At 54.6% G+C, this 26,595-nt stretch overlaps 1 protein-coding gene across 9 annotated transcripts in view; it reads right to left on the bottom strand.

Annotated features, from left to right (window-relative positions):
- Nucleotides 1-26,595, bottom strand: part of DNM1 (dynamin 1) — a gene marked incomplete at its 3' end in the record, with an annotated part of 44,236 nt that overhangs the window by 2,559 nt on the left and 15,082 nt on the right. For 4 of the 9 annotated variants that reach the window (XM_080820041.1, XM_080820038.1, XM_080820039.1 and 1 more), the window contains exons 5-20: nucleotides 26,404-26,502; nucleotides 26,147-26,307; nucleotides 25,055-25,197; nucleotides 24,780-24,915; nucleotides 24,507-24,574; nucleotides 21,501-21,639; nucleotides 14,834-14,920; nucleotides 11,674-11,744; nucleotides 11,450-11,501; nucleotides 11,233-11,244; nucleotides 8,805-8,918; nucleotides 4,805-4,914; nucleotides 4,033-4,156; nucleotides 3,072-3,242; nucleotides 1,775-2,016; nucleotides 1,192-1,407 (exon numbers count right to left, since the gene is read on the bottom strand). In XM_080820041.1, coding sequence (XP_080676167.1) covers nucleotides 1,192-1,407; nucleotides 1,775-2,016; nucleotides 3,072-3,242; nucleotides 4,033-4,156; nucleotides 4,805-4,914; nucleotides 8,805-8,918; nucleotides 11,233-11,244; nucleotides 11,450-11,501; nucleotides 11,674-11,744; nucleotides 14,834-14,920; nucleotides 21,501-21,639; nucleotides 24,507-24,574; nucleotides 24,780-24,915; nucleotides 25,055-25,197; nucleotides 26,147-26,307; nucleotides 26,404-26,502 — 1,945 coding nt within the window. Of the gene's footprint in view, nucleotides 1-1,191; nucleotides 1,408-1,774; nucleotides 2,017-3,071; nucleotides 3,243-4,032; nucleotides 4,157-4,804; nucleotides 4,915-8,804; nucleotides 8,919-11,232; nucleotides 11,245-11,449; nucleotides 11,502-11,673; nucleotides 11,745-14,833; nucleotides 14,921-21,500; nucleotides 21,640-23,250; nucleotides 23,390-24,506; nucleotides 24,575-24,779; nucleotides 24,916-25,054; nucleotides 25,198-26,146; nucleotides 26,308-26,403; nucleotides 26,503-26,595 lie in introns of all 9 variants that reach the window. The other 5 variants (XM_080820042.1, XM_080820040.1, XM_080820046.1 and 2 more) reach the window with 3 other exon arrangements.

Below are 26,595 nucleotides of genomic sequence, written 5' to 3'. Positions count from 1 at the left end.
TATAGTCTCCCTTGATCCTCACACCAGCCCTGGGAGAAAGGCAGAATGTTAAATACCATTTGGTAGGAGGGAAACTGAGGGCCTGGAAGGGAAAGTGACTTGCCTAAAGCCTAGGATGAACCAGAACTTCTGGACTCCAATCCCGTGCTCTTGACCAGTACCCCGCTGCCTGCTTTACCCCATCTGCTTTGGTCATCAGATCTCCGTGGAAGCAAGTCCCATCTCGGCTTCCTTTGGGGTTCACGGAGGCTAGACCCATGAAGGCTAGGCCCTACCCCTCCAGCCATCTGGAAACACAAGTAGATGCTACTGGTCTGATGTGTTCTTCCTCAAGGGATGTGGCCAGTGGAAACAGGGACTGAGATATCAGAATGAGCTTCCTTGAAAAAGGGTCCATGAATCAAGAGGCAAATCCAGGGGAGGAAGCAGAAGCCTTTTCCTTGGAAATCTCTGGGAATGGGGCAGGCTTCACCCACTCCTGCCCAGCACCCACCATGTTGGTCCAGGCCAGGCAGGGCCAGAGGCAGAGCCATAGAAGAAAGACTTCTATATAGAGAAGACGACTGCCCCATGGCTCCCAGGCCCCTTTCCCAGCTGCTCCGTACCCTAGTCCGTGCCTGGATGCCATTCTTACACTCACACTCGTGTGCACGCCCACACACACATCACACACCTTGCTGGTCAGTCAGAGCCTGGCCTCTGTTCCTGTGGGCCAGAGGCCAGGCACCCCCTGGGACAGCTCAAAGAGTCAGGACTCAGAGGAGCCCTGAATGTAAGTGGAAAAACTCCACATCTGGAGAGGATCTGGGTACAGAGTTCCCCAGACCTGAGGTAGGTCACAAGGGGCTGGGAGAGAGGAACTGAGAACAGAATGGAGAAGGAGGAGAGCGAGGAGAGAGGAGGAGGAATGCGACGTGTGGGAGAGAGAAGGGAAAAGGAAGGGAAGCGCCATGCAAGTGCTGGAAAGAAGGGGGCAGGTGGGATGAGTCCCACGGCCTCCTCCCTAGAAAGGACCACCTCCGGGACTCAGCGCTCCCTGGGGGGCAGGCTCCGCAAGCCCTCGGCCACTCGTCCCGTGGCTCCTGCACCCACGTCGGAGCGCCCTGGATGGAGAGGGCCGGTTCTGGCCACACCTCCCTCCCAGCTACGCCCGCCCGGTGGTCTCTCCCACCGTATTCAGCCCCTACTCACCTGGGGACCCCGGGCGGGGCGCGGTTGGGGCGCGAGGGCACCTGGGGGGGAGGGCCGAAGGGGTCAGGGGAAGCCCCCGGCCTGGAGGGCACGGGGGGCGCCCCCCCCAGGGCGGACCCAGCAGGCGGAGGCCCAGGAGCAGGGCCCCGCGACCCGGGCCGGGCTGGGGGCACGGCGGGGGCTCGGCGCTGCGGCGTGGGGCTGGACGTGGGTGACCTGCGTGCGACAGGGCGCGGAAGACAAGGAGGGGAGAGATGAGCTGCTCCGCCCCACCCTGAGGCCCCGCCCCAGCCCAGCGCCGGCCACGCCCATGCGCGGAAGCCCCGCCCCACAGCATCCTACTTGCTCCCGGAGTTTAAGCCCCGCCTCCGGTGGCTCCAAAGTTCCAGCTCCACCCAGCCCCGCAGCCAGCGCTTCACGGCAAGCCCCGCCCCGCAACAAGCCCCGCCCATCTCTAAGCCCCGCCCCCTGCTCCAGGTGGGAGCCGTTCCGGTGACGCGGGCGCGCCACTGCCCGGTCCCGGCCCTCCTCCCGCGGGCCCCGGGCTGGGGGGCTTTGGGGCCGTGGGGGCCGGCCCTGGTACCTGCGTCCGGCCGGTACGCTCTGCACCTGCAGCCAGGAGTCGTCCACGGGCGGGGGCATGGGCGTGCTGACAGTGGTCGTGTTGATGTCGCCGATGATGCTGAGTGCCTCCTTCAGTGCGTGGTACATGCGCAGCATCTCGTCGCGCCGCTGCGCCTGCTCCGCCGACTCCTCCATCAGCGTGTTCTGGTCCCCGCATGAGTACAGGTTGGCCAGCAGCTCCGAAAAGATGAATTCCTTCGTCTGCGGGCACGCGAAGAGAAGGACGGGCTGGGACCTGACGCCTGTACCACTCTGGCCGCCCCTCGCGAGGACCGCACGCTGGGCTGGGAGCTCCCCGGGTCCTGGCTTTGCCACCGCCTGAACTCGGGCATCTCACCCCGCTTCCCAGCCTCCCTCCTTGCCCTTTTCTCAGTTGGTCCAGAGAAGAAAAGTGACCTGTCCAAGGTCATAGATATGGGAAGGCACTCAGGGCCTATCATGCAACGAGGACACCTAGTTATTCAGCTTCGTCTCAGCCTCAGTTTCCCTATCTATAAATGGGGTAGTTAGTTACACCTTTGCCAAGGACTTGTGCACTCCAGGGGACCAAAGTATGGTAGATGACAGTTTAAAATTTTCTAAGCCCTTGAGTAACAGGTGTCAGGTGGTGCCTGCATTGGGTGAAATGTGTCTCTGTGTAGGCGGTGGGTTAATATGTTCCTTATTCTCCGTGGTGCTACCTGGCCCTGGTCTTGGATATTCATGGAGAGGCGCTGAGGTTTTTACGCCATAGGCCTGTGTCTCACTTATTCGCTACAAACGTACGCTGAGCACCTACTATGTGCCAGGCACTGTGTTGTTCTGCTTTATATTCCTTTACTTCTCAACTCTATTATTATCCATATTTTTACATATAGGGAAACAGGCTCAGAGAGGGTAGTTTACTGAAAGTCAAACAGAATTTGTGGCAAAACCAAGATTCAAACACAGTTTTCATTCTCTGGGGGCCGGGCTTTTTCATTAAGCCATTCTGCAGGGCGTGCATTTCAAAACATGGTCTGGGGGTTCCCTAAAGATGTGATTCCTGGTTCCTTTTGGGAAACATGTAAGCATGTTTGGAACAACTTGGGTATGTGACTCTACAATATAATGTACAAAGCTCACATTATATTTCTTTTGGACAGCTCTGGTGTGGACCTATATCTACATGGCAAGACCCGATCCCCAGGGACTGGCTGTGCCTCCCCCAAGCCAGCCTGGCCACTGCCTCCCTGGTCCCCAGAGAGCACCCCCGGCCACAAAGGGTTTGCACCTACATTGTTGATCATGAGATGCATGATGGTCTTCGGCATGAGGTCCCGTACGGTCTTGTTCACAATGGCCATGTATGAGTCCACCAGGTTCCGGATGGTCTCCACCTGCCGCTCTAGCTGCGGGTCCATGGAGTGCATGAAACTGTCTGAGCCGTTCTCCTCAGTCTCGCTGGCCTGCCGTTGAGAAGAGAGGGCATCAGGGTGGTGGGGCCCTCGCAGCCAGGTTCCAGGCACCCCCAGGGTCTCGGCCCCTCCAAGGGTGCCTGGAACACTGCCATACAGAGAACAAACACCGGCTCCTCTAAACATACTGCGTCTGCACTCTACCCACCCCAGTGCCTCTTAGGATCCCAGACCCCCATTCAGCCTTATCTCGGCTCTCAGTCCAGTGCCTAGAATTTGCCTCAGTTTCCCAGTCCATCAATTAGGAAAGACCTTCCAGGGTCAATTCCTGAAGCTAAGGAGTTGGCCAGAGCTGCTGCCAGGGTAGAGACACCTGGTAGAGGGCGAGGGAGGGGCACACTCACTTTCTCCTTGTCCTGGGAGGCCCACACCAAAGCCATAGAGGTCATGACACCGGCATTGGCACCGCCACCACCGCCGCCACCAGCAAGCACAGCCGAAGCAGACACACACAGAAAGGAAAAGGCAAGTGAACCCAGGGCACTCTACCCCAACCCTAGGGCAACTGTAGACATCGCCACGGTGAAAGAGGAGGAAAGTGAAGGTAGCTACAAAAAGCCACCGCGATACGAAGGGGATGCAGGAAGTGCCATCTGTGGCAGAGGGTCACGAAAAACCGGCTTTGGAGGACGGGAGGAAGGCTTCACTCTGATCCCACGCCAGCGCAGGTAAGGGGAGGATCCATGCTATTTCTGAGCCCCAGAAGCGCTCAGAACCGTGACGTGACATTCCTGAGGATGATGACCCAGGGTCCCTATGGGAAGTCGCTTGCCCCCGCCACCCCTCCACTCACCCCAACACGCTCAGGATACACGCCAGCCCTCAGGAAGGAGGCCTTCCAGCTGTCCACCTCCTCCTGTGTCTCACAGGCCAGCTCCAGCTGCCGATAATCCTTGTAGACATTCCTGCAGGATGGGGCAGGTGGGGAGGGGAGAAGGCGCGAAACCCATTCACGCAGGTGGTTAAGGGCATGCACAGATTGGAGGCATCACGCCTGGGGTCCAGGCGGGGCTTTCTCATTTCCCAGCTGTGTGACCCTGGGCAAGTCCCCTCTCCTTCCAAGCTTCAGTTTCCTCGCCTGGAAGATAGGTTAATAAAACGGCTCCTGCCTCCCTGGGTCATTGTGAGGATTCAGTGAAATTAGCAGTCAAATGTTCTATTAGAAAGGGACTAAAAAAGGGGGTGTGTGAGCCCTCAAAAGGGGGCACCCCTGACCATGCAGTACCCATTGGCTCCCCCTGCCTTCCTGGGGACCTCTCTGACGGAAGCTCTACTGATCCCTCATCTCGAGTAAGGGGAAGCCAGCTGGAGTCGGCCCTGGCTTGGGAGGGGAGAGGCCCGGTACCGTCACCGACCCGACTGGACACTGAGCAGCAAAGAAGGGGATCAGGCCTGAAGGGTTCTTCTTTGATCCCCAGGCCTGGCAGAGCAGGTGCTCACCCAGTGACCAACTAAATATTTGTCAAAGGAATGACTTGCCGTGGGGCTCGGGGAAGGTCTCTGTCCTTTCTGGTCAGTGAGGGTGGTTGGGGGCTCGCAGTCTGGGGACCCACCTCTGCTCAGTGTTAAAGAGGGCAAAGATGTGCTTGCTTGACATGAACCCTTTCTCCACGTCCCGTAGCTTCAGGTTGTCCACGGAGAGCATGTATTTCTTCTCTTTCTCCTGTGGAGAGAGGTGGGAGCGATGGGCGAGGTCAGCACTGCTCCCTGCTACGTCTTACAACCTAAGAGGGTTTTCCATGTGGTGAGGCGGGGCGGGCTGGGGCTGTGGGGCCCCAGAGTGGCCCTGGGCTTCGGGGGCACCTGCGTGCCATGCACGGCACGGGTGCTGTCTGAAGAAAGCCTGGCCATGGAGCCTGGGGCCTGCCGGGCACCTCTCGTTCCCAATGGCATTCAAGCCATTCCCACCACCCCTGCATACGTGCCAGAGCCCAAGAGTGCAGGGTGGCGAGACTGAGGGGGGCTCCCGGTCCCACCCCAAGCAAGCCCTGGATACCATCCAGGCCAGCCCCCAGCAGGGACTTCACACTCAATCCTCTCTCGCCCCCGGCCTGGCCAACGAGACCTGCTTTGGCTAAGCTGCTGACTTCATTTCCTGACTGTGGAGACAGTGAGGGGGGGCCACCAGCTCCAGCAGCTTCAAAGGGCTGGCTCAGCCCACACCACCCGCCCCCAGCCGTCCATGTGTTAGCAATCAGGGGCACAGCACAAGCCTGGAGATGGTATGTCTGTGTGTGCAACATGTGTGCAGTTGTGTGCTTTTGCAAACACATGCCTGCTGGAGCATGGACCCTGTGACCCGTGTGTATGTGCACCCGCCTGTCTGTGTTGCCCAGGTGTGTGTGTGCGCACGTGTGCCTGAGGAGATGCCCAGCATGGCCATGGGTCCTTGTGAGCATGTTTGTGTGTCAAGGTGGATGCGTGTCCACTCTCATAGGTGTGTGTGACAACTGTAAACATCTGTGTTTGTATGGAGCGTGCCTGGGGGGCACACTGTGGGCACATGTGTTTATACGCAGATGGTTTGTTGCATGCGTCAAACATGTTTAATTTATCTGTAGTCGTCTGGGAGGACAGACATGTCTCTCTCAGACAAGGAATGGCTCCCCTGCCATTTGCACACCCCCAGTGACAGGGAACTCATTATCATAAGAAGCAATAAGGCCAAACTAGACAGCTCACTCCCTAGAAAGTTTGGCATATATTTTGGCTCCTCCTCCCCATATTTTCTTTGTTCCAGGCTCCCTTTCTTTTACGTGTTGGTCCTGTTTTCTCTGGTCATGCCGTAAACATATATCTGTGTATCTTGGATGGGCACATGGGAGCCAGGCCTGCGTGCACACTTGGATGGGGCTCTGGGAGGAGAAGGGTTTCCGCTGCTGGTACCCTGCGTGCCCACACTCCAGGACCCGTGCTGTGGTCGGGGCACGACTGTGTAGATCTCAGGGACTCAAGGCTTGGACATGAAGCTCATCCAGGATCTCAGGTTGGGCCGGGGAGGGGAGCGGGGGGGGGTGCTGGGTTGAGGAGGACCCTGCTCCCCAGTCCTGGCGCCATCCTGCCCACCTCCTTCTGCCCCCCACACCCGCCTGGCCCATCCGGCCACATAAAGCCTTCTTTATGCCAGGCGGGTGGCCGGGAGCCCCAGAGGGCGGCTGGGGGAGGAGAGGAGGAAGTTGCACACGCGGCCAGAGAACATCTGGAAGCGTTCGAGGGAGGCCCCGCCACCACCCGCCCTGCGCTCTGGGGTTGGACTCTAGGTAGGAGCGGCCTCCTCCCCCCACCCCTCCCTTCCTGCTGGCCGGCCCCCTCCCCAGGCCCCTCCTTCCCAGCCGAAGCTCCCGCTCACCCCTGCCACGTCAAAGGAGGCAGAAGGGGAGTCAGGAGCAGAGAGGGGACCACGGGCTGGCTAGGCTGGGGCTGGGGGCCTTGGATCTCCAGGACATGGGGCTGAAGCTCCCACCCGACGGACAGACACTGCTGCCTGGATGCACCAGAGGACACCTCCACTCCGTCTACCCAGTGTTTAGACTATCTGTTCAGGACTCCCAAATTGTACAGTAGTCTGCACATTGGTTAGGCTGGGCTGGGTTAGACCCTCGGCGCCGCCGCTGGAGAGCTGGACCGACCCCCACCCACCATCCCAGAACCGGAACCAGGAGACGGGGCAGGGGGCTGGCGGGGTGGGGGGGCGCAAAGGGAGTGCTGGGAGGAGGTGCAGGGGGAAGGGGGCACCCTGCTGTGAGATGGGAAGGGGGTGCTGATGGGTGGCGGAGGAAGCCTGAGAAGAAGGGGGGGAAATGAGGACTGGGAATATGGGCAGCTGCCTGTCTGCCCAGAGGGCCACCCAAGTCCCAAAGACCAGAGGGCTGGTGGCTGGGGAGAGAGGGGGACAGACCATTCTCTCTGCAGGCCAGACCACCTCCATGTCCGCAAGCTGGTCTAGTGCAAAAATCCACTCACATCACACACACACACACACACACACACGCACACACTCAACAACTCGACACGCACACCCCGACAACTCAGGCATATACATTCCCACACCCGAACTCAAGCCACACACTCAAGCACCCAGCACACTTGCACTTCCCAGGGGCACACACACGTATGCGCACACACACACACCCTCACCAGGGAACACTGGCTTGCTCCCGTCCTTCTGTCCCGAGCACATCCATACACCCTCCCTTCCACACGGGGCTCAGGCACACGCAGTCTTCCCCCGATCACACCTAGATGCTTATACCCCAAACACTCTCCTCCAATGCTCCCCCCAACAGCATTGATCAGCCTCACACACCCCACCTCCCGGCCCTCACTGCCCACCCCCACTGCGCCCCACACACGACCCCACCCCAATGTACACACGAAGCTCAAAGAAACCCCGCCACCCAAGGATGGTGCCCCTCTTGGATACATTCCCCGGGCAGTGAAGCCCCCAGTCCCAGGCCACACTGTCCCCTGGCCCAACGCATGAGGACCTTGCGACATAAGAGGACCAGGAGTTCTGGGCCCAGCAGTCAGCACCCCCAGCCCACGAGGGGTCTAGGCAGCCCGCCTGAGCAACAGAGCAGGAAGCGACCCCCCCACCCACGTCACACCACCTCACACTCCATCCCTTCCAGGGGCCCCATGCTCAGGGAGAGGCCAGGGTTGGGGTAATGAGGTCCAGATGGCTTGGCGTCCCCGCCAGTGACGACGGAGGGCCCAGCCCAAGATGGGGAAGTGGGGGCCTTGCCCAGGGCGACTTGGAGGGGGCAGGGATGAGGGAGGGAGCTCGGAGACCAAAATCACAGCCCCCACCCCAGCCCCACTTCCCCACTGAGAGCGCCCTCTCCTCCGAAAGCAGGCCCCTCCCCCACTCTGTGGCCAGCTGGAGTTCATTACCACAAGTCCCCCCCCAAAACACACCCCGAGCCCTCCCTATTCTCTCTGGTCACCTCTGGAATCCAGATGTGGAAGCCAAATAGACTCATTCTTAAAGGAGACCGGCAGGGCAGCGAGGGAGGGAAGCGGCAGGGGTTCTGCGTGCCCCTGTGGGCAGGGAGGGGTTTGGTGTGGAGTCTCTGCAGGGCCCCGGCAGTCCTGGCCCCTCGGCCTGGAGGCACCTGGGGCACCTCCCTTGCGCCGCTGGGGTCTGGGGGACTGGGGTGCCGGGGTTAACAGGGTGTCTGGCAGCTGGATATGTGTGTGTCATAGGCCTGCGGGGGCCACGGGGGAGGCGGCACACCCTGGAGCAGGAAAACAGGAAGGCCACAGGGCTGGCGGGGTCAGGGAGGGGCGCCCAGCACCCCTGCCCACCCTCTCCAGGGCGCTCAGTCCCAGGCCCCCTGCTCCTGCCAAGCCGCCTTCTCTGTCCAGCCTGGACGGACTCCCAGGAGTGCCTGCGCCTGATCCTTGCAGCCCACTTTCGCCCAAGGGTCTTTGACGGGATTTAAGAAAAGCCCTGTTCGCTGGGTGGCCCGGTCTCCTCCAAGCCCTTGGTAGTGTCTGAGCCTGACTCTGGCCCCAGCCGAAGCCCTTGATGACCAGTGGCCCTTTACTCACCTCATCGTCCTTGTACCAGGACAGATTCTCAGCGGTCAGCACAAACCAGTACTCCTTGGAGCCCCCCTTCATGATGCCAATATTATTGATGGTCAGCCAGCCCTTCCGGATGACCTGGAGGGTGAGAGGGCAGGAGGTCAGTGGGCAGAGGCCAGGACTCCCTGTGGACGATGGGGGAGGCAAAGAAAGCCACTCAAAAGCCCACCCCTCCTCTAGCTCTAGGAGGCCTGGCCGGGCAGAGAGGGTGTGGGTCAGACCTGCTGTGGTTTGAACCACAAGGGAACAGACTGGAAGATGGAGAAAGGCGGAGGTCAGCTCGGGATAAACAGCCTTCTGACAGCCATCTGAGGAGGGGACTGGTAGCCTTGGTAGGGGATGAGCTCCCCACCTCTGAAAGTGTGCAAGCAGAGTTCAGGGAGCCAACTGGGCAAGACAACACTGAATGTCTTTTCCGCTTAAGATCCACCTTGTTCTAGGACTTGTTCCTGACCTCAGGGACTTTATACGTGCTGCTGCTGCCTAGAAAGCACCTCCCTCCTTTTGGTCTGCCAAATTCCTCTTCACCCTCTGGGTATCAGCTCAGAAGTCCCATTCTCAGGCAGGCCCTCCCCGGCCCCCAGTATGTCTGGACCCCCATTATAGTCTTGTAGTCTTTTATAACTCCCTCAAGTCGTCTTCTACGACAATGGGTGAGATTTCAAAATTGTGCGTGTGTGTGCGTGTGTGCGTGTGTGTGTGTGTGTGTGTGAGAGAGAGAGAGAGAGAGAGAGAGAGATTATCTGCTGATGTCAGCCGGTCTTGCTAAATTATGAACTCTCTTGCTCACTGGTATATCCCAGCACCTTGCAGAGTGCTTGGCAGACAGTAAGCAATCAATCAATCAATATTTGTGGCATATGCTACGGTAGTGGGGCTCTAGGGGTCTTTGGCCCCAAGGCAGGGGCAGGAGTGGGGTGGTAGGGAGTGGTAGCAGGGTAAAGGGCTGAGCATGAATGGAACAGGCCCCTTCCTCCCTGGGGAGCCCAGAGTAACAGGCAAAGATCTGTTTCCACAGCAGGAAGCAGCTGTCCTCGAGACCATCCTGAGCCACCACCAAAGACAGGGCCTGTAGATTCTGCTCCAAGGGCAAGGCCACTGACTAGACCCCCGGGGTGGGTCATAAAGAAAGAGCTCCCTCCCCCAGCCCTGACCTCCCTGGCTCCTCTGAGCATCCAGAGAAGAGTTGAGGATGAGGAACCTGGGGCTGGCAGGAATGTCGTCTGCGGTCAGGCCTGCTTCTGAGGCCCTCAACGCCCCCCCTGGAGCCCTCCTTGACCCTTTGGCCTCCCCCAGACCTTGCAGAGAACCCAAGCGACAGTGGATCAGGAGCTGAGCAGCTGCCTTTGCCATTCACAGAAACATGACAGCCAGGTGTCCCATGGTCCCTCTCTCATCCTGTCCAGGTCTGGTGAGGATCCCCTCAGTGTCTTGTCACTGTCTTTGGAACTCAATCCAAATACCATGGCCTGGCACCCCCGGATCTGATCATCAGACCTTGTCAGCTACTGCCTGCTCTGACTTGCAGCCTTTGCCCTCCCTTGGCCGCCCCCAGCTCTGTCAAAACCCCTTCTAGAGCCCCTGCACCAGGAACCTCTACCCCTCCCACCCCCACCCTGCCTGGGTCCTGACTGCAGACTCAGGTCCCCAGGGGGCAGGGCTGGAATCTGACCCCTGTCCGGGGGCCAGCCAGTATAGGCACCACTGGGTGTTTGCTGAACTGAATTGCCCTGGGATATCACACTCATTAATGCGTTCGTTCTACTGAGCATCTACTATGTGCCAGGCACTGGCTTGTAGGGCGGAGAATTTGCTGACGGACAAGAGAGACCCAGCCCTTCCCCTCATGGGGTTTGAGAAAGAAATAGGTATGAAGCCAATAGTCATACAAACACCTAGATTGTTATAAAGAAACTGCGGCCTCTGGAAAATCTCAGACAATGGTTCATGTGGGTGGAGAAGTGGTGTTTTCAACAGAGATCAGAAGGAGAGAATGGGTGAGGAGGGACTTGTCTCTTGACATTCATTCATCTCTTTACTCAACTCTCCGGTAGAGATGGTTACCAACCATCCATCCATCCATCCATCCAACCATCCATCCAACAGATATCTGAGGATGGCCCCTGCCAGCCATTTTCACCCACCCAACCCACACGGTCTACCTCTGCCTGAAGTACGTGCTAAGCTCATGCGCGCTGATGGGCAGGTTGATGGGACTTTGTGAATGACTGGGTCTTGCCTCTGGACTGCGAGCACATATGGACACCACGTGCTGGTGGGTGCAAGCAGCTCAAGCCAAAGAGTGCCCTTCTGCCCCCTGTGCTCCCCACTACAGATGGGCCCCCTCCTCCCCTTCACTACGTAAGCCAAGAGCCCCAGTCCTGGTACTCACCAGAATCTCATCCTGCAAAGAGGTAACCATAGCAACCACGAGAAGCATCGGGAGAGAGGAGAGAGGGTTACTGAGGCAGAGTGGGAGGCTTGTGGCTGGCAGATGACAGGCTCCCTGGCCCCCGTGGGACCCTTCCCCTCGGGGGAGGGGGCTCTCAGAGCTTGGCGTCCATCCGGCACCCTCCATCCCTCCGGCTGGGGCACTGGGGTTCACTCACCTGGTTCCCTGAAGCCTTCTTCTTGTTCATCTGGTTGCTCCTCTGCTGAGCACTGACAGGGAGAGGGGGAAGGGTCTCGGAATTTCTTCTCTCAAGAGGCCTAACTTCAGTGCCACTGCTTAGTGGGCAGTGGGCCCAGAGGGTTAACCCAGCAGGCCTGGGTCTTACACACACACACGCACACACAGAGGAGGTGTCGCCTTCTCTGCCTAGGGAGCACTCACTTGGCAAAGCCTATGAAGTCCTCATGATTGGTATTCATGTAAGCCAGCTCAATGTCGATGAGGAGCATGACCTTCGAGGATACACAGGTTGGCAGGCAAGGGGGAAAAAAATGGCAGGGTTTTAAAATGCACGAAGGGCTGGAAGAAACATACTTATAGCACATACAGAACCCATAATAAATCAACCAAGTCTTCAATAATAGGAGCCATAATAAATAAAGAGTTCCTACAAGTCAATAAAGGAAAGAGACATGCCACACAAATCAAATGAGCCAGAGAACACGAATGGGTAATCCATACAGAAAATGCATATAATATATAAGGATATGTAAAAAATGTTCACCCTCATTAATAATGAAATCTAAGTTAAAACAATGAGAGCCTTTTATAACCTATCAAATTAATAATAAATATTGGTAATGACCAGGGTGGCCACGATTGTGGGAAGATGGATTTTCATATACTGTTGGTGGAAGTGCAAATCAGGGCCATCATCTTGGAGGGCTATTGGGCAACATTTAACAATATTAAAATGCACATACTCACTGCTAGAACTGTATATATAATATATATTGTAGGTCTCATAGATAAACTCATCCAAGTAAGTAAAGATATATGTTCAGTGTGGTGTAGTTTGTAATGGAGAAAAACTGGAAACAAGCTAATGGCCACCAGAAGGTGAAATAAATTATGGCATCCTCTGAACAATAAAGCATTCTACAATATTCAAAAGAATGAGGACAATTTCTAGTTTCCGGCGCTGGAAGATTCCCTTTGCAAATGAAGAAGAGTGGTGGGATTTGTAACTGAGTTGTGACCAGAGGAACATTCCTGATGCACACCGCCGGGTTTAGACCCAAGCCCCACTGCTCCCCATAATATGCCTGTGCTCACTGAGCCTCCAGTTCCCAGATGAAATGTGTCTGCATCCTAGGAGCGGTGAAGGCACGATGAAATGAGGGAGCTCGCATGTCTGACATGTAATGGGTGCTCAACAGATGTTAGCTACTACAATTATCTTTAGAGAAAAAAGGCAAGACACACAGCGGGACTGCGGTTATTAGAGATTAAGATGGAAACTGGAATGTGTATATGTCTCGGGAAAAAATGCCGAGGGGTGCCTGGGTGGCTCAGTTGGTTAAGTGGCTGACTTCAGCTCAGGTCACAATCCCAGGGTCCTGGGATGGAGCTCCAGGTCTGGCTCCCCACGGAATAGGGAGTCTGTTTGTCCCTCTCCCTGTGCCCCTGCCCCTGACTTGTGCTCTCGCTCGCTCTCTCTCTCAAATAAATAAATAAGACCTTTTTTTAAAAGTGGAAAATACATGGCAGGATCTTTTTGGGATTTTTAAATTATTTTTTTAAACTTTTTTCAAAAGATCTTATTTATTTAAGAGAGAGAGTGCAAAGGACTGGGGGGAAGGGTAGAGGAACAAGCAGACCCCTCACTGAGCAGGGAGTCCAATGTGGGGCTCAATTCCAGGACCCTGAGATCATGATCTGAGCAGAAGGCAGAAGCTTCACCGACTGAGTCCCCCAGGCATCCCAATAAGTCAGATCTTAAAACAAAATGCTTGGGCCTTGAAGGGAACACACCAAACTGTTAATAATGGTTATTTTGTGGGAGAAACCGGGGGCAGGGAAGAGTGAATGAAGGAACACTTTACCTGTAATTTAATGACCTTTATACCGATTGAATATTTTATTATTTATCACTTTCGTAATTGAAGAGATCAAGGAGGATTCAAAAACACAACATCCGAACAAAGATGTGAATGACTGGGGGACAGCACCGTCATGGAGAAGGGGCGTGTTAGTATGGAGGCCAGGAATTGGGAGCCAGGGGTGGGTACAGACAGAAGGATGACAGAGAGACGTACAAGTAAGAGGACTTGTCTATGGGCCTCATGTGGGCTACGAGGAGGCAGGCTCGTCTGCTCCTCCCAGCTCAGAGGCAGCATTCGGTGACTATGTTTGTGAACGAAGGAATGGTTGTCTGATAAATGACTAAATAAAAGTCTATTTGGGCAATGGAATATCATTCAGATAGTCCTTAAAAAGGAAGGGAATTCAGAAGGGTCACCTGCACCCCAATGTTCATAGCAGCAATGTCCAAAAATAACTTAACTGTGGAAAGAGCCCCAATGTCCATCAACAGAAGAATGGATAAAGAAGATGTGGGAGACAGACAGACAGACAGACACACACACACACACACACACACAGGAATATTATGTAGTCATCAAAAACGAAACCTGGCCATTTGCAACGAGATGGATGGAACTAGAGGTTATTATGCTAAGCGAAATGAGTCATTCAGAGAAAGACGATTATTAAATGATTTCACTCATGTGTGGAATTTAAGAAACAGAACAGAAGTGCATAGGGGAAGGGAGGGAAAAATAAAATAAGAAGAAATCAGGGAGGGAGACAAACCATAAGAGACTACTGTTAATCATAGGAAACAAACTGAGGGTTGCTGGAGGGGAGGGGGGTGAAGGGATGGGGTGACTGGGTGAGGGCATTAACGAGGGCACGGGATGTAATGAGCCCTGGGTGTTATATACAACCAATGAATCACTGACCGCTACCTCTGAAACTAATTATACACTATATGTTAATTAATTGAATTTAAATAAAAATTTTTTTAAAAAAAGAAGGTAACTGTGACACCTGGTCTGGTCTAGCTGGACCTTGAGCAAACCACGCTAAGTGAAACAAGCCAGACACAAAAGGACAATTGCTGTAAGTTTCCACGTATATGAGGTCTCTAGAGTTGTCAAATTCACGGAAACACAAAGGAGATCAGGGGTTGCCAGGGGCTGGAGAGTCACTGTTTAATGGCACAGAACTTCGTTTGGGGAGGATGAAAAGGTTCTGGAGACGGGGGTGATGGTCACACAACAGGATGAATGTGCTTCACGCCACTGAAGCCACACTGACAAGTGGTGAAAATGGCAAAATGTATGTTATATATATTCGACCACAATAAAAAAGTCAGAGAAGCAGAGAGTATGAGGTGAGAACGTGTAAGGGAGACTGAGACAGGAGAGGCAAATAGGAAGGAGGAGGAGGGGGGCTGGGGGCGAGGAGGAGGGGGGCTGGGGGCGGGGCGGGGCGGGGCGGGGGGCGGGGGGCGGGCACCAGAGTGCCGAGGGCTCACCTGCTCCTTGGTACGACCCTCACGCTCCCGAATGTGGGTGGTCACGATGCGTTCCATCTCCTCCCGCAGTCGGGGGTATTGCTGCAGCTGGGGAGGGGTGGGAGGGGAGAGAGCCACGTACACAGGGGGGCACCGGCGGGGAGCACCCCCACCCCACCAGAATCCAGGGATCCAGGGGCATGGGGTGGCAGGACACACAGAAGGCCTGAGATGAGGGGAAGAGAGGCCTGGGGTCCCAGGAAGCTGAAGGCACCAAGCCATGGCCACCCTTTCCCTCAAGTGTGGGTTCCAAATGGCAATTCAAGGGTCTTTGGGGTTCCAGGCCCTCTTCCAGGCCTACTTGGGCACTTTCGGGGGGAGGGCAGTTCCCATGGGCAGAAATGCCATGGGGCCCAGCCTTCTCCGCCATCTTGGTGGCAGCCATCTTGGAAACAGACTATAGGATGGAGGCTTATGTTGGGGGGGCCGTTTGCTCCCAAAGCTTTCGTTGACCCCCAGAGCTAACCCTTGTCCTCCCAAAGGCTTGGAGGGACAGTCAGGTGGGGGATCAGGCAGAGAACAGCCTCGAAATTCCTGTCCAGGAAGAATCTGGGGAGGGCAGGGCCCAAGGTGCCAGCTGGCCTCCTGAGTCAGGCTGGGGACAGGCAATAGCCCTTGTCAGAGCTGAGGGAGGGGGTGGGAGGAGACCAGCAGGCACATACAGGACATGCAGGAGCCAAAGGTAAGGCATGCGAGGGCATGGGGCGGGGGTGGGGCATGCGGAATCGGGTCCCAGCAGCATGAGCAGTACCCCGCAGGGGCCTAGCTGGACCCCGGGCCCTCTTGGTAGAATCCACCCGATTTTGCCTCCCTTTGCATGCCCCGGCCTGGCACCGTCATCCCCAGCGGCATCTGCCCAGCCAATTTATCTCTATCCCACTCCTTTGGGGTAGGAGCTCACCAGTACCAATTTTCCTCCAGTTTTTATCAACTGAGGCAGAGGAAGGGGAAGTTCCTCGAAACCCTCCTCCCTCTTCCTATGAACTCTACCCTCATCTCAGCCGGACTCCGGACAAAGCCCACATTGCTTCATTCTCCTACAAGACTGTTGGATGCCACCTCCTTCAGGAAGCCCACCCTGACCACCCCCCAAGAGCTGGGTTAGGGGCCTCTCTGTGGCTCCGTTTCCCACAACTGGATTGCCATTGCCCTGGGGCAGGGGCAGGCCAGGCACACAGCCACGGCTCAGAGAGGGCAGGCTGAAGGAATGAGAGAATGAATGAAGAATGGATGTCTTTGCCCTCCTTGCCAGGGTGAGTAGACACCAGCCCCTCTGGCTCATGAAACCAGCTCTTCCTTGGGGAGGGGGCCTCGCTGAGCTGAATGATGGGGAGACCACCCACAGGAACTTCAAGTCCTGCTGGCCTGCCCTCCCCACTTGGTGGTCACGTGGGACCCGGGTCCGGCAAATCTTGAACCAGTCCTATCCCTCTTCCCATGCCTGGGTCAGGCCCCTCAGGTGAACCCCCCTATGTGGGAAGAGACCTGGAGGTTAGTGTGTCTGGGTTACAGGTCGTGATCCTGAGGGCAAGATGACGGCCAAGGAGATGGGGTGAGGGGCATGGGAAAGGCAGAAGGATGGGGAAGACAGTGGCACCCTGGATGCCCAGGAGAGGCAGACGTGAGAGATGGTTCGTCCTCCCCCTTCACCCCCGACCATCCCATGGCTATGCTAAGGTGTGGCTGATGTGGCCAAACACAAGGGACCTGGGGGGAGACGTAGCGCGAGACCGGGGGCTTCCAAACAAACTCTGGCTGGACGGGCCTGGTGGACCCGCTGCCCCATGAGGCCCAAGGACGGGCTGTAGTCCTTGAAGTCTCCAACTTGGGGTAGACATTCAGGACTGAGTCACCTCCTCTGAGGTGGTCCCACATGCTTCCTCCCAGGGCAGGGCTATGGCGGGGGGCGGTGTGTGTTGGAGGGGGGAGGTGGGCAAGGCGGGAAGGGGGAACAATTTGGTAAAGAACATGACCAATTCTCCCACTGGTTCTGGATGTTACATTTGTCAAATTTTCCATGTGTCACACATGACAGGGCAGCCTCAGCCTCTTTGAGAAGTTCTGTTCCCTTTGAGCATCTTTTTCCATTCTGGCTGTCTCTGAGCCTTTCCAGGACTTTTAGCCAGTTTTTAAAATGGAACATTTCTCTCCCAGTCCTTGGCTGAGTGGTGCGGTCAGCTTGGAGCCCATGAGTGAGTGGCCAAGGACGCAGGCCCAGGAGCCACATGACTCTCGTTTCAAAGCCAGCCCCTGCCCTGCCAACTTTCCTTAAGAAAGTGACTGCAACCTCCCTGAGCCTCAGTTTCTCCATGTGGAAAATGGGGCAGTAACAGCGCCTTCCCTCGTAGCGTCCTTGGGAGGATTAAGCTGCACACCCCATGGGTGACGTTAAACTCCAGATTTCATCCAGAGGAAAGCTGTAATCCCAGCAGGCCCGGGAAGAGTTAGAATGGACTATTTAGAAGCCTCTGGGAGGTGCCTGGGTAAACTTAAAAAGACTTGGGGAAGAAAAAAAATAAAGAAGATGGGTGAAGTTTTGCCATGTAAAGAAAAAAAAACCATTACTACTCATTAAATACATCAAAAGGCAACATTATTTTTTAGAAATAATTTATAAGCTTTCTTTTTTAAAGTTTTGGTTATCAGTATTCCTGCTGACAAAAATCTAGACTCACTGCAAGACTAAAATTTACAAAGTAGAAATGGAAAAGTTCCTATTCTCCTTGCCCTCCCTTAACATAAAGGTTAGCAATGTGATGACTATGCCTTTGGGATTTTATTATTCACACATACTATTTCCTCCCCCAAATACTATATTGTCTTTTGAAACCCGCTCTTTTCCCGCAGTACACTGAGGAGGGACATGTGAATGGAAATAAATATGCCTTGCCCTTTTAATAGCTGTAGTCTGCCACCGACTGCATGATACTTTACATAATCGATCCCCTCTTGATGGATATCTGGGTTGTTTCCAAAATGTTACCATTTATGATAATTACTGCTTTCCTTTGGAATGCAATTTGGCAGATTGTTTCAGAGTTTTTAAATGTTTGATTCTAGTAATCGGTTTTCTAAGAATCTATCCTAAGGAAAAAATCCTAGAGAAAGAGGACTTTTGTATAGGCAAAGATGTTCAGGGGGCCCTGACTGGCTCAGTCGGTAGAGCGTGTGACTCTTGATCTTGGGGTGATGAGTTCAAGCCCCATGTTGGGTGTAGAGATTACTAAGGATGTTCATTGCCAGATTATTTATAATACTGAAAAACCAGAGACAATTTAAATGGCCTGGGTGGTGCAGTGGGTTAAGCGTTTGACTCTTGGTTTTGGCTCAGGTCCTGATCTCAGGGTCATGAAATCGAACCCTACATCGGGCTCCATGCCAAGTGTGGAGTCTGCTCGAGATTCTTTCTCTCCCTCTGCCCCTCCTGCTCATGGTCTTTCTCTCTCTAAAATAAATAAATCTTAAAAAAAAATAAATGTTGGGGCACCTGGGTGGCTCAGTGGGTTAAAGCCTCTGTCTTTAGCTCAGGTCATGATCCCAGGGTCCTGGGATCAAGCCCCACATCAGGCTCTCTGCTCAGCAGGGAGCCTGCTTCCTCCTCTCTCTCTGCCTGCCTCTCTGCCTACTTGTGATCTCTCTCTGTCAAATAAAGAAATAAAATATGTAAAAAAAAATTTAAAAAATGTTCACTAATAGAAAAACATGTACTACACGTTACATAAATCATGACAAATCTCTTCAGTAGAATATCACGCAACCACTAAAAAAGGTTTATGTAGACTATGTAACATATCCCCCAATGTGTGTTACTAAAAGAAAAAGCAGGATGCTAATATATTCACAGTGGGGCTACCTAACAGGGAAAATAAACCTATGTATAGAAAAAAGATTTAGAGGGAGTGCCCAAGTGGCTCAGTCAGTTAAGGGCCCAATTTGTGATTTCTGCTCAGGTCATAGTCTCAGGGTCATGAGACTGAGCCCCATGTCGGGCTCTGCACTCAGCAGGGCGTCTGCTTGGGATTTCTTTCTTTCTTTTTAAGATTTTATGTATTTATTTAATACAGAGAGAGAGCATACAAGCAGGGGGAGTGGCAGGGAGAGGAAGAAGCAGGCTCCCCACAGAGCAGGAAGCCCAACGTGGGGCTCGATCCTAGGACTCTGGGATCATGATCTGAGCCGAAGGCAGATGCTTAACTACCTGAGCCACTCAGGTGCCCCTGCTTGGGATTTTTTTTTTCTCTCTCTCTCCCTCTGCCCCTTCCCCCACTCTCAAAATAAATAAATAACCCTTAGGGGGAAAAGAACAAGGAAAAAAAATTAGGAGGAATAGGGCAATGTTGGGGAAGTGAGGAAGTTACTCAAATCATGAATGTTCATATCCACTGACTGGCCATTGTCTTTCTAGAAATTTTCCCTAAAGAAAAAGCAGGATAGGGGTGCCTGGGTGGCTCAGTAGTTAGGTGGTGGCCTTTGGCTCAGGTCATAATCCGAGGGTGCTGGGATCAAGCCCTGCATTGGGCTCCCTGCTCAGCAGAGAGCCTGCTTCTCCCTCTCCCTCTGCCTGCCACTCTGCCAACTTGTGCTCTCTCTCCCTCTCTCTGTCAAATAAACCACTAAAATCTTTTTTAAAAATTATTAAAAAAAAAAAAAAAAGAAAGAAACAGGGGCACCTGGGTGGCTCAGTGGGTTGAGCCTCTGCCTTTGGCTCAGGTCATGATCCCAGGGTCCTGGGATCAAGCCTGCTCAGCAGGGAGCCTGCTTCCCCACCCCCCTTTCTGCCTGCCTCTCTGCCTATTTGTGATCTCTGTCTGTCAAATAAATAAATAAAATCTTAAAAAAAAAAAAAAGAAACAGCAGGATACGTACTATAAATACATTTGTAAGGTTGGCCACTGCAGCACTGTTTATAAAAGAAAAAAAAAGCTTGAAACAATGGCAATGTCTGTAGGATATTGGATATATAGATCAAGGCATATTTCTACAGTGGACTATGATTCAGCAGTTCAAGGGTAGATCTTGCAGTTACGTAAAGGATTCCATTATATTTTGCTCAGTAAAAGAGAGTTCCGAAATCAGTGTGTATAGTATGATCCCATTTAGGTTAAAACTGGCATATATTTGTAATTAGTTAGGAAGCTAATAGTCTTTATCTTTAGGGTTGTACGATTATAGGGACTTTGCTTTCTCTGTACTGTTCGAGTATTTTTGTAACAATTGTGTACGATCAGAACAAAATCAATACTGATCATTTCAATTTTTTTTAAAAGGCGTAGACTTGCAAGAAACATACAAAAATCTCAGTAGTGGCTTTCCGGGGAAGGAAGGGTTGCTGCCTTTTTAAGCTTTGTCATTTCCCCAGTGTTTAGAATTGAGAAGGTATTAGTTTTAATAATGAAAAGCCAAAGTTAAAAAAAAAAGTGTCGTTATATCTCGTCTTCGTTTGTAAAGAGATTTGAGGCAGTTTAAGATAAACTTGGTGTTTTTTTAAAGTGTAACAAAAGTAAGATTGTGTCGCCGAGTACTCAGGGGGCAGTGGGACGGTGACCCAGATGCCACGGTCAGTACTAACCCAGTGGAGAGTCCGGCCCAGGTTTTATTGCACCTGGAAAAGGCATGGCGTGGATGCTAATTTGCTTACTGTCCACATAAGTGGGCAAAGTGAGACAGGATAAGGAAAGGTGTGCACGTGACTGATTACGCACGAGCCACGAAACCTGTGTAACTTACTTGCAACATAAAGTTAAGGCAGAAGTGCCCCCACTGCCCAGCATAGACAGCTTTTTCAAATATAGGAGAGACTGGGCTCTCCTAGAGATTCTGATTCAACTTGCTGGGCAGGGGCACTGGAATCCTGGAAAGGCTCCCCCAGGCACCTGATTCTCATGCATTCCCCTGGGAAGAACTGCCTTTGGACAATCTGGCTAAAAATCCTCAGAATGCCCAAAAGTAGACAAATAGGAAGGAGGCCTTTAAAAAGGTCACAGACCCAAAAGAGGCTGGCCCTGTCGAATGCATATGGATTACCATAGAGTGAGTAATCCAAGATGCTTTAAGGCAATTGGTTTTGAGGAACTGGGCTGGCTTCCCCCACCCCAGCAGGCCTAGATCCCAGATCTATCCACCCCCACCCCGGCCCTGCCCCGCCACTTCCCTAACTCTGAATCCCACTCTGCTCTTCTTTTCTGAGACTCGGTTGATTCATCTGTAAAATGGGGATAACATTACCCACTTCTCAGGGTTGTTGGGAGGCTTAAGTCAGTTATCAAAGATGAGCACTTAGCTCAGTGCTTGGCCCATAATAGCTGCTTAACAAATATTAGCCATCCCATTCTCATCGTTGTCACCACTGTCATTCTTACTGAAAAGGGACGGCTGATGATGCTCGGGTTGGAGCAAAGTCTTCTAGCAGAGATGGGGGCCTAAAAGGATCTTAAGTGTAAGCAGACCCAGGGTTATAGGCTAGCACGAAACCTAAGGGCCCAGAGTCACCCGGCCAGCACAGGCGTCTGGGTCCACGTGGGTGGCCGAGAGGCTGTCAGGCCTGCTCAGCAGATGGTTCTGCCCACGGGAGGCCATGGCCATGAGGAAGGGACAGCCAGGCCCAGCCCCGCCCTGGCGGCCGTCATACCTTTTCGCTACACTTTCTGATGGTGGCCGTGAGCTCACTGACTACCATATCCACACACTTGATACTGGGCTCTTTGAGCTTCTGCACCTGCTTTTTCACTGTGGCTTCAAAAGCGAGGTCAGGTGTGAAGAGGCCCGTCCTGTACCCGGGGAGGAGGGGACGGGACAGGAGGAGCAGCCGTGGGCAGGTGGGGAGAAGGAAGGGAGTGAAAGCCAAGCAGAGCCAGGATTCAGGAGTGGAGGATGGCACGGGCATGGGGGAAGAGAGAGAGACACCGACACAGAGAAAGAGAGAGAGAACAGAAGACAATGTGAGCGTGGGACCGGCCCTCCCTACCGCCACCCGGGGTCGGCACCTCCCAGGTGCTGCCAAGTATCCCCCAAGACTCTGTGGGTATGGGGTGGGGGGCTTCTGAGGGACCAACCCCTGCTCCAAACAAGGCCCCTTACTGAGTTTAGATCCTCTCCCCAGGGCTTGGGGCTCCCCCCAACCCCTACTCCTCAGCTACACTGAGCCGGCCCTCTCTGTCTTTTCCAGTGCTATCTTTGTCACAGCCTTTGGGTCCTCCTAAGGGTCCCAGGCCAGGACCCCACCCACCCATTCTGTTCAATTCAAGGTTTGCCAGCACCTCCTGCATTCACTTCATCCTGGCTCCAAAGCCTAGTATGATTCCCTACCTCCACCAGGATCGCTGCATCCAGCTGCCCAGGCTGTGCACTGCACAACTCCAGGGGGCTCCATTTGCATAGACCATGGTGCAGATGATGCCTCCTGGAGTTGCAGCATAGCTGCCTGACCTCCACTCTCCAGCTCTCTGTTCTACTCCTGCCCTTCCCTTTCTCCACAAGGGGCATCCTTTGCCTCTCCTCCAAAAGGGTCTGGAGGAACTCAGCTGGGAAAGACAGAAAGAGAGAAGAGGAAAGACAGAAAGAGTGGAAGTGGTGGTAGAGAGGGGCCAGGGCAGCAGTGGGGAGAGGGAAGGAAGGGAGGCTGAGCGTGGAATCAAAGAAGTACTGGATTTGGAGTCCAAAGCCTTGGCTTCGAGTAATAGCTCTGCCACCTACTAACTTATACGACCTTGGACAAGTCACTTGATCTCCTAAGCCTCAGTTTTCCTGCTGTGACATGGGTGCCATCCTCCCTGCCCTGTCCTCCTTGGGAGGTTCTGTGAAGCTCAGATGACGTAACAGATGGAAGAGGGCTCTGTGCCTGGAAGGTTGGATGTGGATGGAAGGGAAGGGGAAGGTCCTGAGTGAGAGTCCTGAGTGAGGCAGGGGTGAGAATGGGGAGGATGAGACAGTGGGGAGTCAGGGCACCTGCTAGACCCAGATCCTCTGCACCCTTCTAGCCATCCAGACCCCCAGAGCAGCACCCAAGAAGGTCCTGTATCTCACCTGTCTGTGGGGTCCCTGGAGCCCCCAAAGGGGACCCCCAAAGCTGGAAGAGGGCTCAGGGTCCCTCCAGGCCTATTTTCCCTGAGCTGGGGGAGCTCTTGGTGGGCTCAGAGGATGAACAGTCGCCATCACACCTGTCTTATCAATGTCTAATCCCTGCGTCTGGGGGCCAGGGGTTGGGTAAGGCCCCCTCAGAGAGGCCCCCTGTCTTGGTCCGTGGTGGCCTGCCTCCCCCACCCCGTCGAGGTCTGTACATGCTACCGAGGAGGCGGTGGGGGATGTGGGGGAAGGAGCGCCTGGCAGCGGTGCAGGAGGGGGGCAGAGGTGGGGGGGGCTGGCCCGGGCCACCGGGTTACCTTCTTGGTGCACTGTCTAACCGTGCTGATTAGCTCCGAGATAACCATGTCCACACACTTGAGACACGGTTCTCGGATCTTCTTCACCTGCTTTTTCACAATGGTCTCAAAGGCCATGTCTGGGGTAAAGAGCCCCGTTCTGAACGCCCGGAGCGGGAGAAGGGCACAGTGTCACAGGCCAGCTCCTGCCAGGAGTGCCAGGCCAGGGCCCCGCCCGACCCCCTGAACTCTGCCCTTGGGGTCCTCCCACAACCCCTCTCTGGGCATCAGTGTTCTCATCTGTAAAATGGGCAGGAGGGATTCTAATGAAGGACTTTCCACTGACGCTCTTTGGGGGCAAGACAAGGTCTGCTTATAATTGTCATGTATGTCCTGCTTCCTCCAAAAATTCTGTTCGTACAAAAGGTGCTATGGCCAGAAATGGTATGAAAACTGCCAAACTGGGTTCTCTTTAAGAGCCTTTCTGGGGATAAAACATTTTATTTTAAGATCAGGAGAGAGATTTTTTTTTTTTTTTCTGTGTCATGGCCAATGCAGTTATCAGTCTGTAATTTCCATGCCAAAACTTGGAATTGAACCTGCTTAAATGCAGGGATATTTTGGTCTCGTTCACTGCCTTGCACATAGCAGGTGCTTTAATTTTTCTTGTTGAATGAACAGTGTGGGTCTGGGTCCTTGAGGGGGGCTAAGCTTTTAAGGAACAGTCCTTTTTCCAGTCCCCTTTCCTGTTCCAAAGGCCATGGGGCTGGCTAGAAGGAGGGAAGTGATGTGGAACGGGGCCCACTTGGGGCTAATGAGACTACGGGAGGGTCTGGAGGGTTGAGAGGCCCTGTCCCATGCTAAAAGGACACAGACCTTTACCAGCGGCTCCATCCCAGGCCCTCCCCAGTGGTTTGGCACCTCCTGGAGAGGACTGGGGGAGGCTGTCTCATCTTGAGTATGGGCAGGGGGTCCAAGCCTGGAGGATGCTTCCCCAGCCACCTAGGTCCTGGGCTCTGCCCAGCTGGCCCAGCCTGCAGGCCCTGGTTCCAGGGACAGCAAAGGAGGACAGCAAGTTGCAGGGAGGGGCTGGCCCATGCCTCCAGTCCACCTCCCCCAGCCCGAGCCTATTTCAGCTGGGAGCCAGAAAGGGTGGAGGGGACTGGGGACCAGGGCTCGTGGTCCTTCCTGAGGGCGGCTCACTTCTCTCCCTGTGCCTTGGCACCAGACACCCTGCCTTCCAGGGCTCAGCCCCCTTCCCCGGTCCCAATACATGCCTAATGCCATGGATATTCTTGATGGCGTAGCTGATCTCCTTTCGGAGCTCCTTCTCATCAAATTCCATCTGTGTAGGAGAGCAGGTGATTGCGGGTCAGGGCCCTCCTGCTTCCCGGAAGGCCAAGACCCATGCCCCCCTCCCAGGGTTGGGCGCCAGGTCCGCAAATGTATTCGTGAAAAGTCCTGGGGAGGGGGAGGGTGGGCAGTCCTAAGCAAAAGCGTCCCACCCCACCTCCCTACCCCTGCCTCCGGCCCCGGGGAGACTGTCTTACCTTGACTAGCTCGAAGGGGAAGCGCTCATGGAAGATCCGGTTGATGCGGGCTCCTCCTGACAATTCGTAGGTGTCGATCTGGTCCCCTGAGCCCTCAATGCGCTTCTCAAAGTCCACGGCAAACTGCTGGACCATCCTGGGGGGTGGAGAGAGTGGGGTGGCGTGAGGCGGCTGCCGCCTTAGGAAGGGAGCCCTGGGCACACTCCCCCCCCCCCCCCGCCCCGTGCTGAGGGGCGGCTCGGTGCTGGGGAGTCAGAAGCCGGGGCGGGCCTCACTGCAGCAGGGCCTTGGTCTTGCGCGCTGGGTCGTCCGGCCGGAAGTTCTTGTACTCCTCCACCTCCTTCTCTATGGACAGGAGCTGGCTCTGCAGCTTGTTCCGAAGTCCCGGCAATGTGTCCCGGATGTGGTTGGTCAGTTGCTGGGGGCGGGAGGGGGCGGGAGGGGGCGGGGGGCGCAGAATGAGACAGGGGTTAAGGCCATGGTCACAAACGCAGATACCCAGAGGGTCAAGCAGGGGCCAGGATGCCAGGGCACCTGTGAATGTGGTGAGGTTGGAAGCGGCAGAAGGCAGCCATGACCTTGCCCACCTCTGCCCTGCCCACGAGAAGCAAAGCCGCTGGGGCCGGGGCCTGGCATACAAGTGGGTGTATGAACTGAATTCATGCGTGAACAAGGCAATTTTCTTTCTTTCTCTTCTTTCTTTCTTTCCTTCTTCCCTCTTTCTTTTAAAGATTTTATTTTAAGATTTTATTTATTTGAAAGAGAGAGAATGAGAGAGAGCACAGGAGGGGGGAGGGTCAGAGGGAGAAGCAGACTCCCCACAGAGCAGGGAGCCGAACACGGGGACTCGATCCTGAGACTCCAGGATCATGACCCGAGCTGAGGGCAGTCGCTTAACCAACTGAGCCACCCAGGTGCCCCTAAAGACCTTATTTTTACATAATCTCTACGCCCACTGTGGGGCTCAAACTTACAACCCTGAGATGGAGAGTACAGGCTCTACCAACTGAGCCAGCCAGGCGCCCCATGCAATTTTCAATAGAAACTGGGAGTCTAGATTTTTATTTGAAATTACCTGATTTCTAGACACCATGAGGGCCAAATAAAATGTTTCTGGGCAGGGATGGCTGGAGGGCTGCCACCTCTTCCCCTCTGAGTTTAGGCCCCCCGCAGGATAATTCTCAAGTTCAGAGAGCTGGAGTGTCAGGTCTGTGGGGTTCCAAGTCCCTAGTTCTGCCCATGTGCCACACGCCCTTCCCCGCTCCCTCCCATCCTCATCACACCCACGATGAGGACTCCTCTGTGGGTCACCCTCACATTTGACTGGTTCTGTCCCCATGCTGCTTTCCCCAGGCCTGAGCTCCCACCTGGTTGAGGACCTTCTGCAGGTAGGGTGTGCCCATGCGGTCCGCCAAGTGGCGGTAGGATGGGTGGGAGAGGAAGAACTTGCGCTCAGCGGCCAAAGCGGCTGTGATGTCCTTCTTGCCATCAATGTCCTTCTGGCTCCGGTTCACCACCCCTATGTAGCCTGTGGAAGGCGGTAGAGGTCAGGGGTGAGCAGCCTTGCGCAGGGTGGGGTGAAGGAGAGGGGCAGAGCAGCAGGTTAGGGGAGGGGCCTGCCTACCTCTGCGCAGGGGGAGAAGCTTGTTCTCCAGCACATCACGGGCGTCTGTGCCCTCGTCCATCAGATCCAGCTTGGTGATGACCCCGATGGTGCGCTGGCCTGGGGGGCCGCAGGAGAGGCTCATCTGCATCTGCACTCGCCCTCCCACCTGAGACCCCGTGCACTGCACGACCACCCGCTCCGCCCATCTCC

The sequence above is a fragment of the Martes martes genome (assembly GCF_963455335.1).
Source record: "Martes martes genome assembly, chromosome: 12".
Lineage (NCBI taxonomy): Eukaryota > Metazoa > Chordata > Mammalia > Carnivora > Mustelidae > Martes > Martes martes.
The sequence above is the reverse complement of the archived record's forward strand: the minus strand, read 5'-3'. Positions and strand labels throughout refer to the sequence as shown.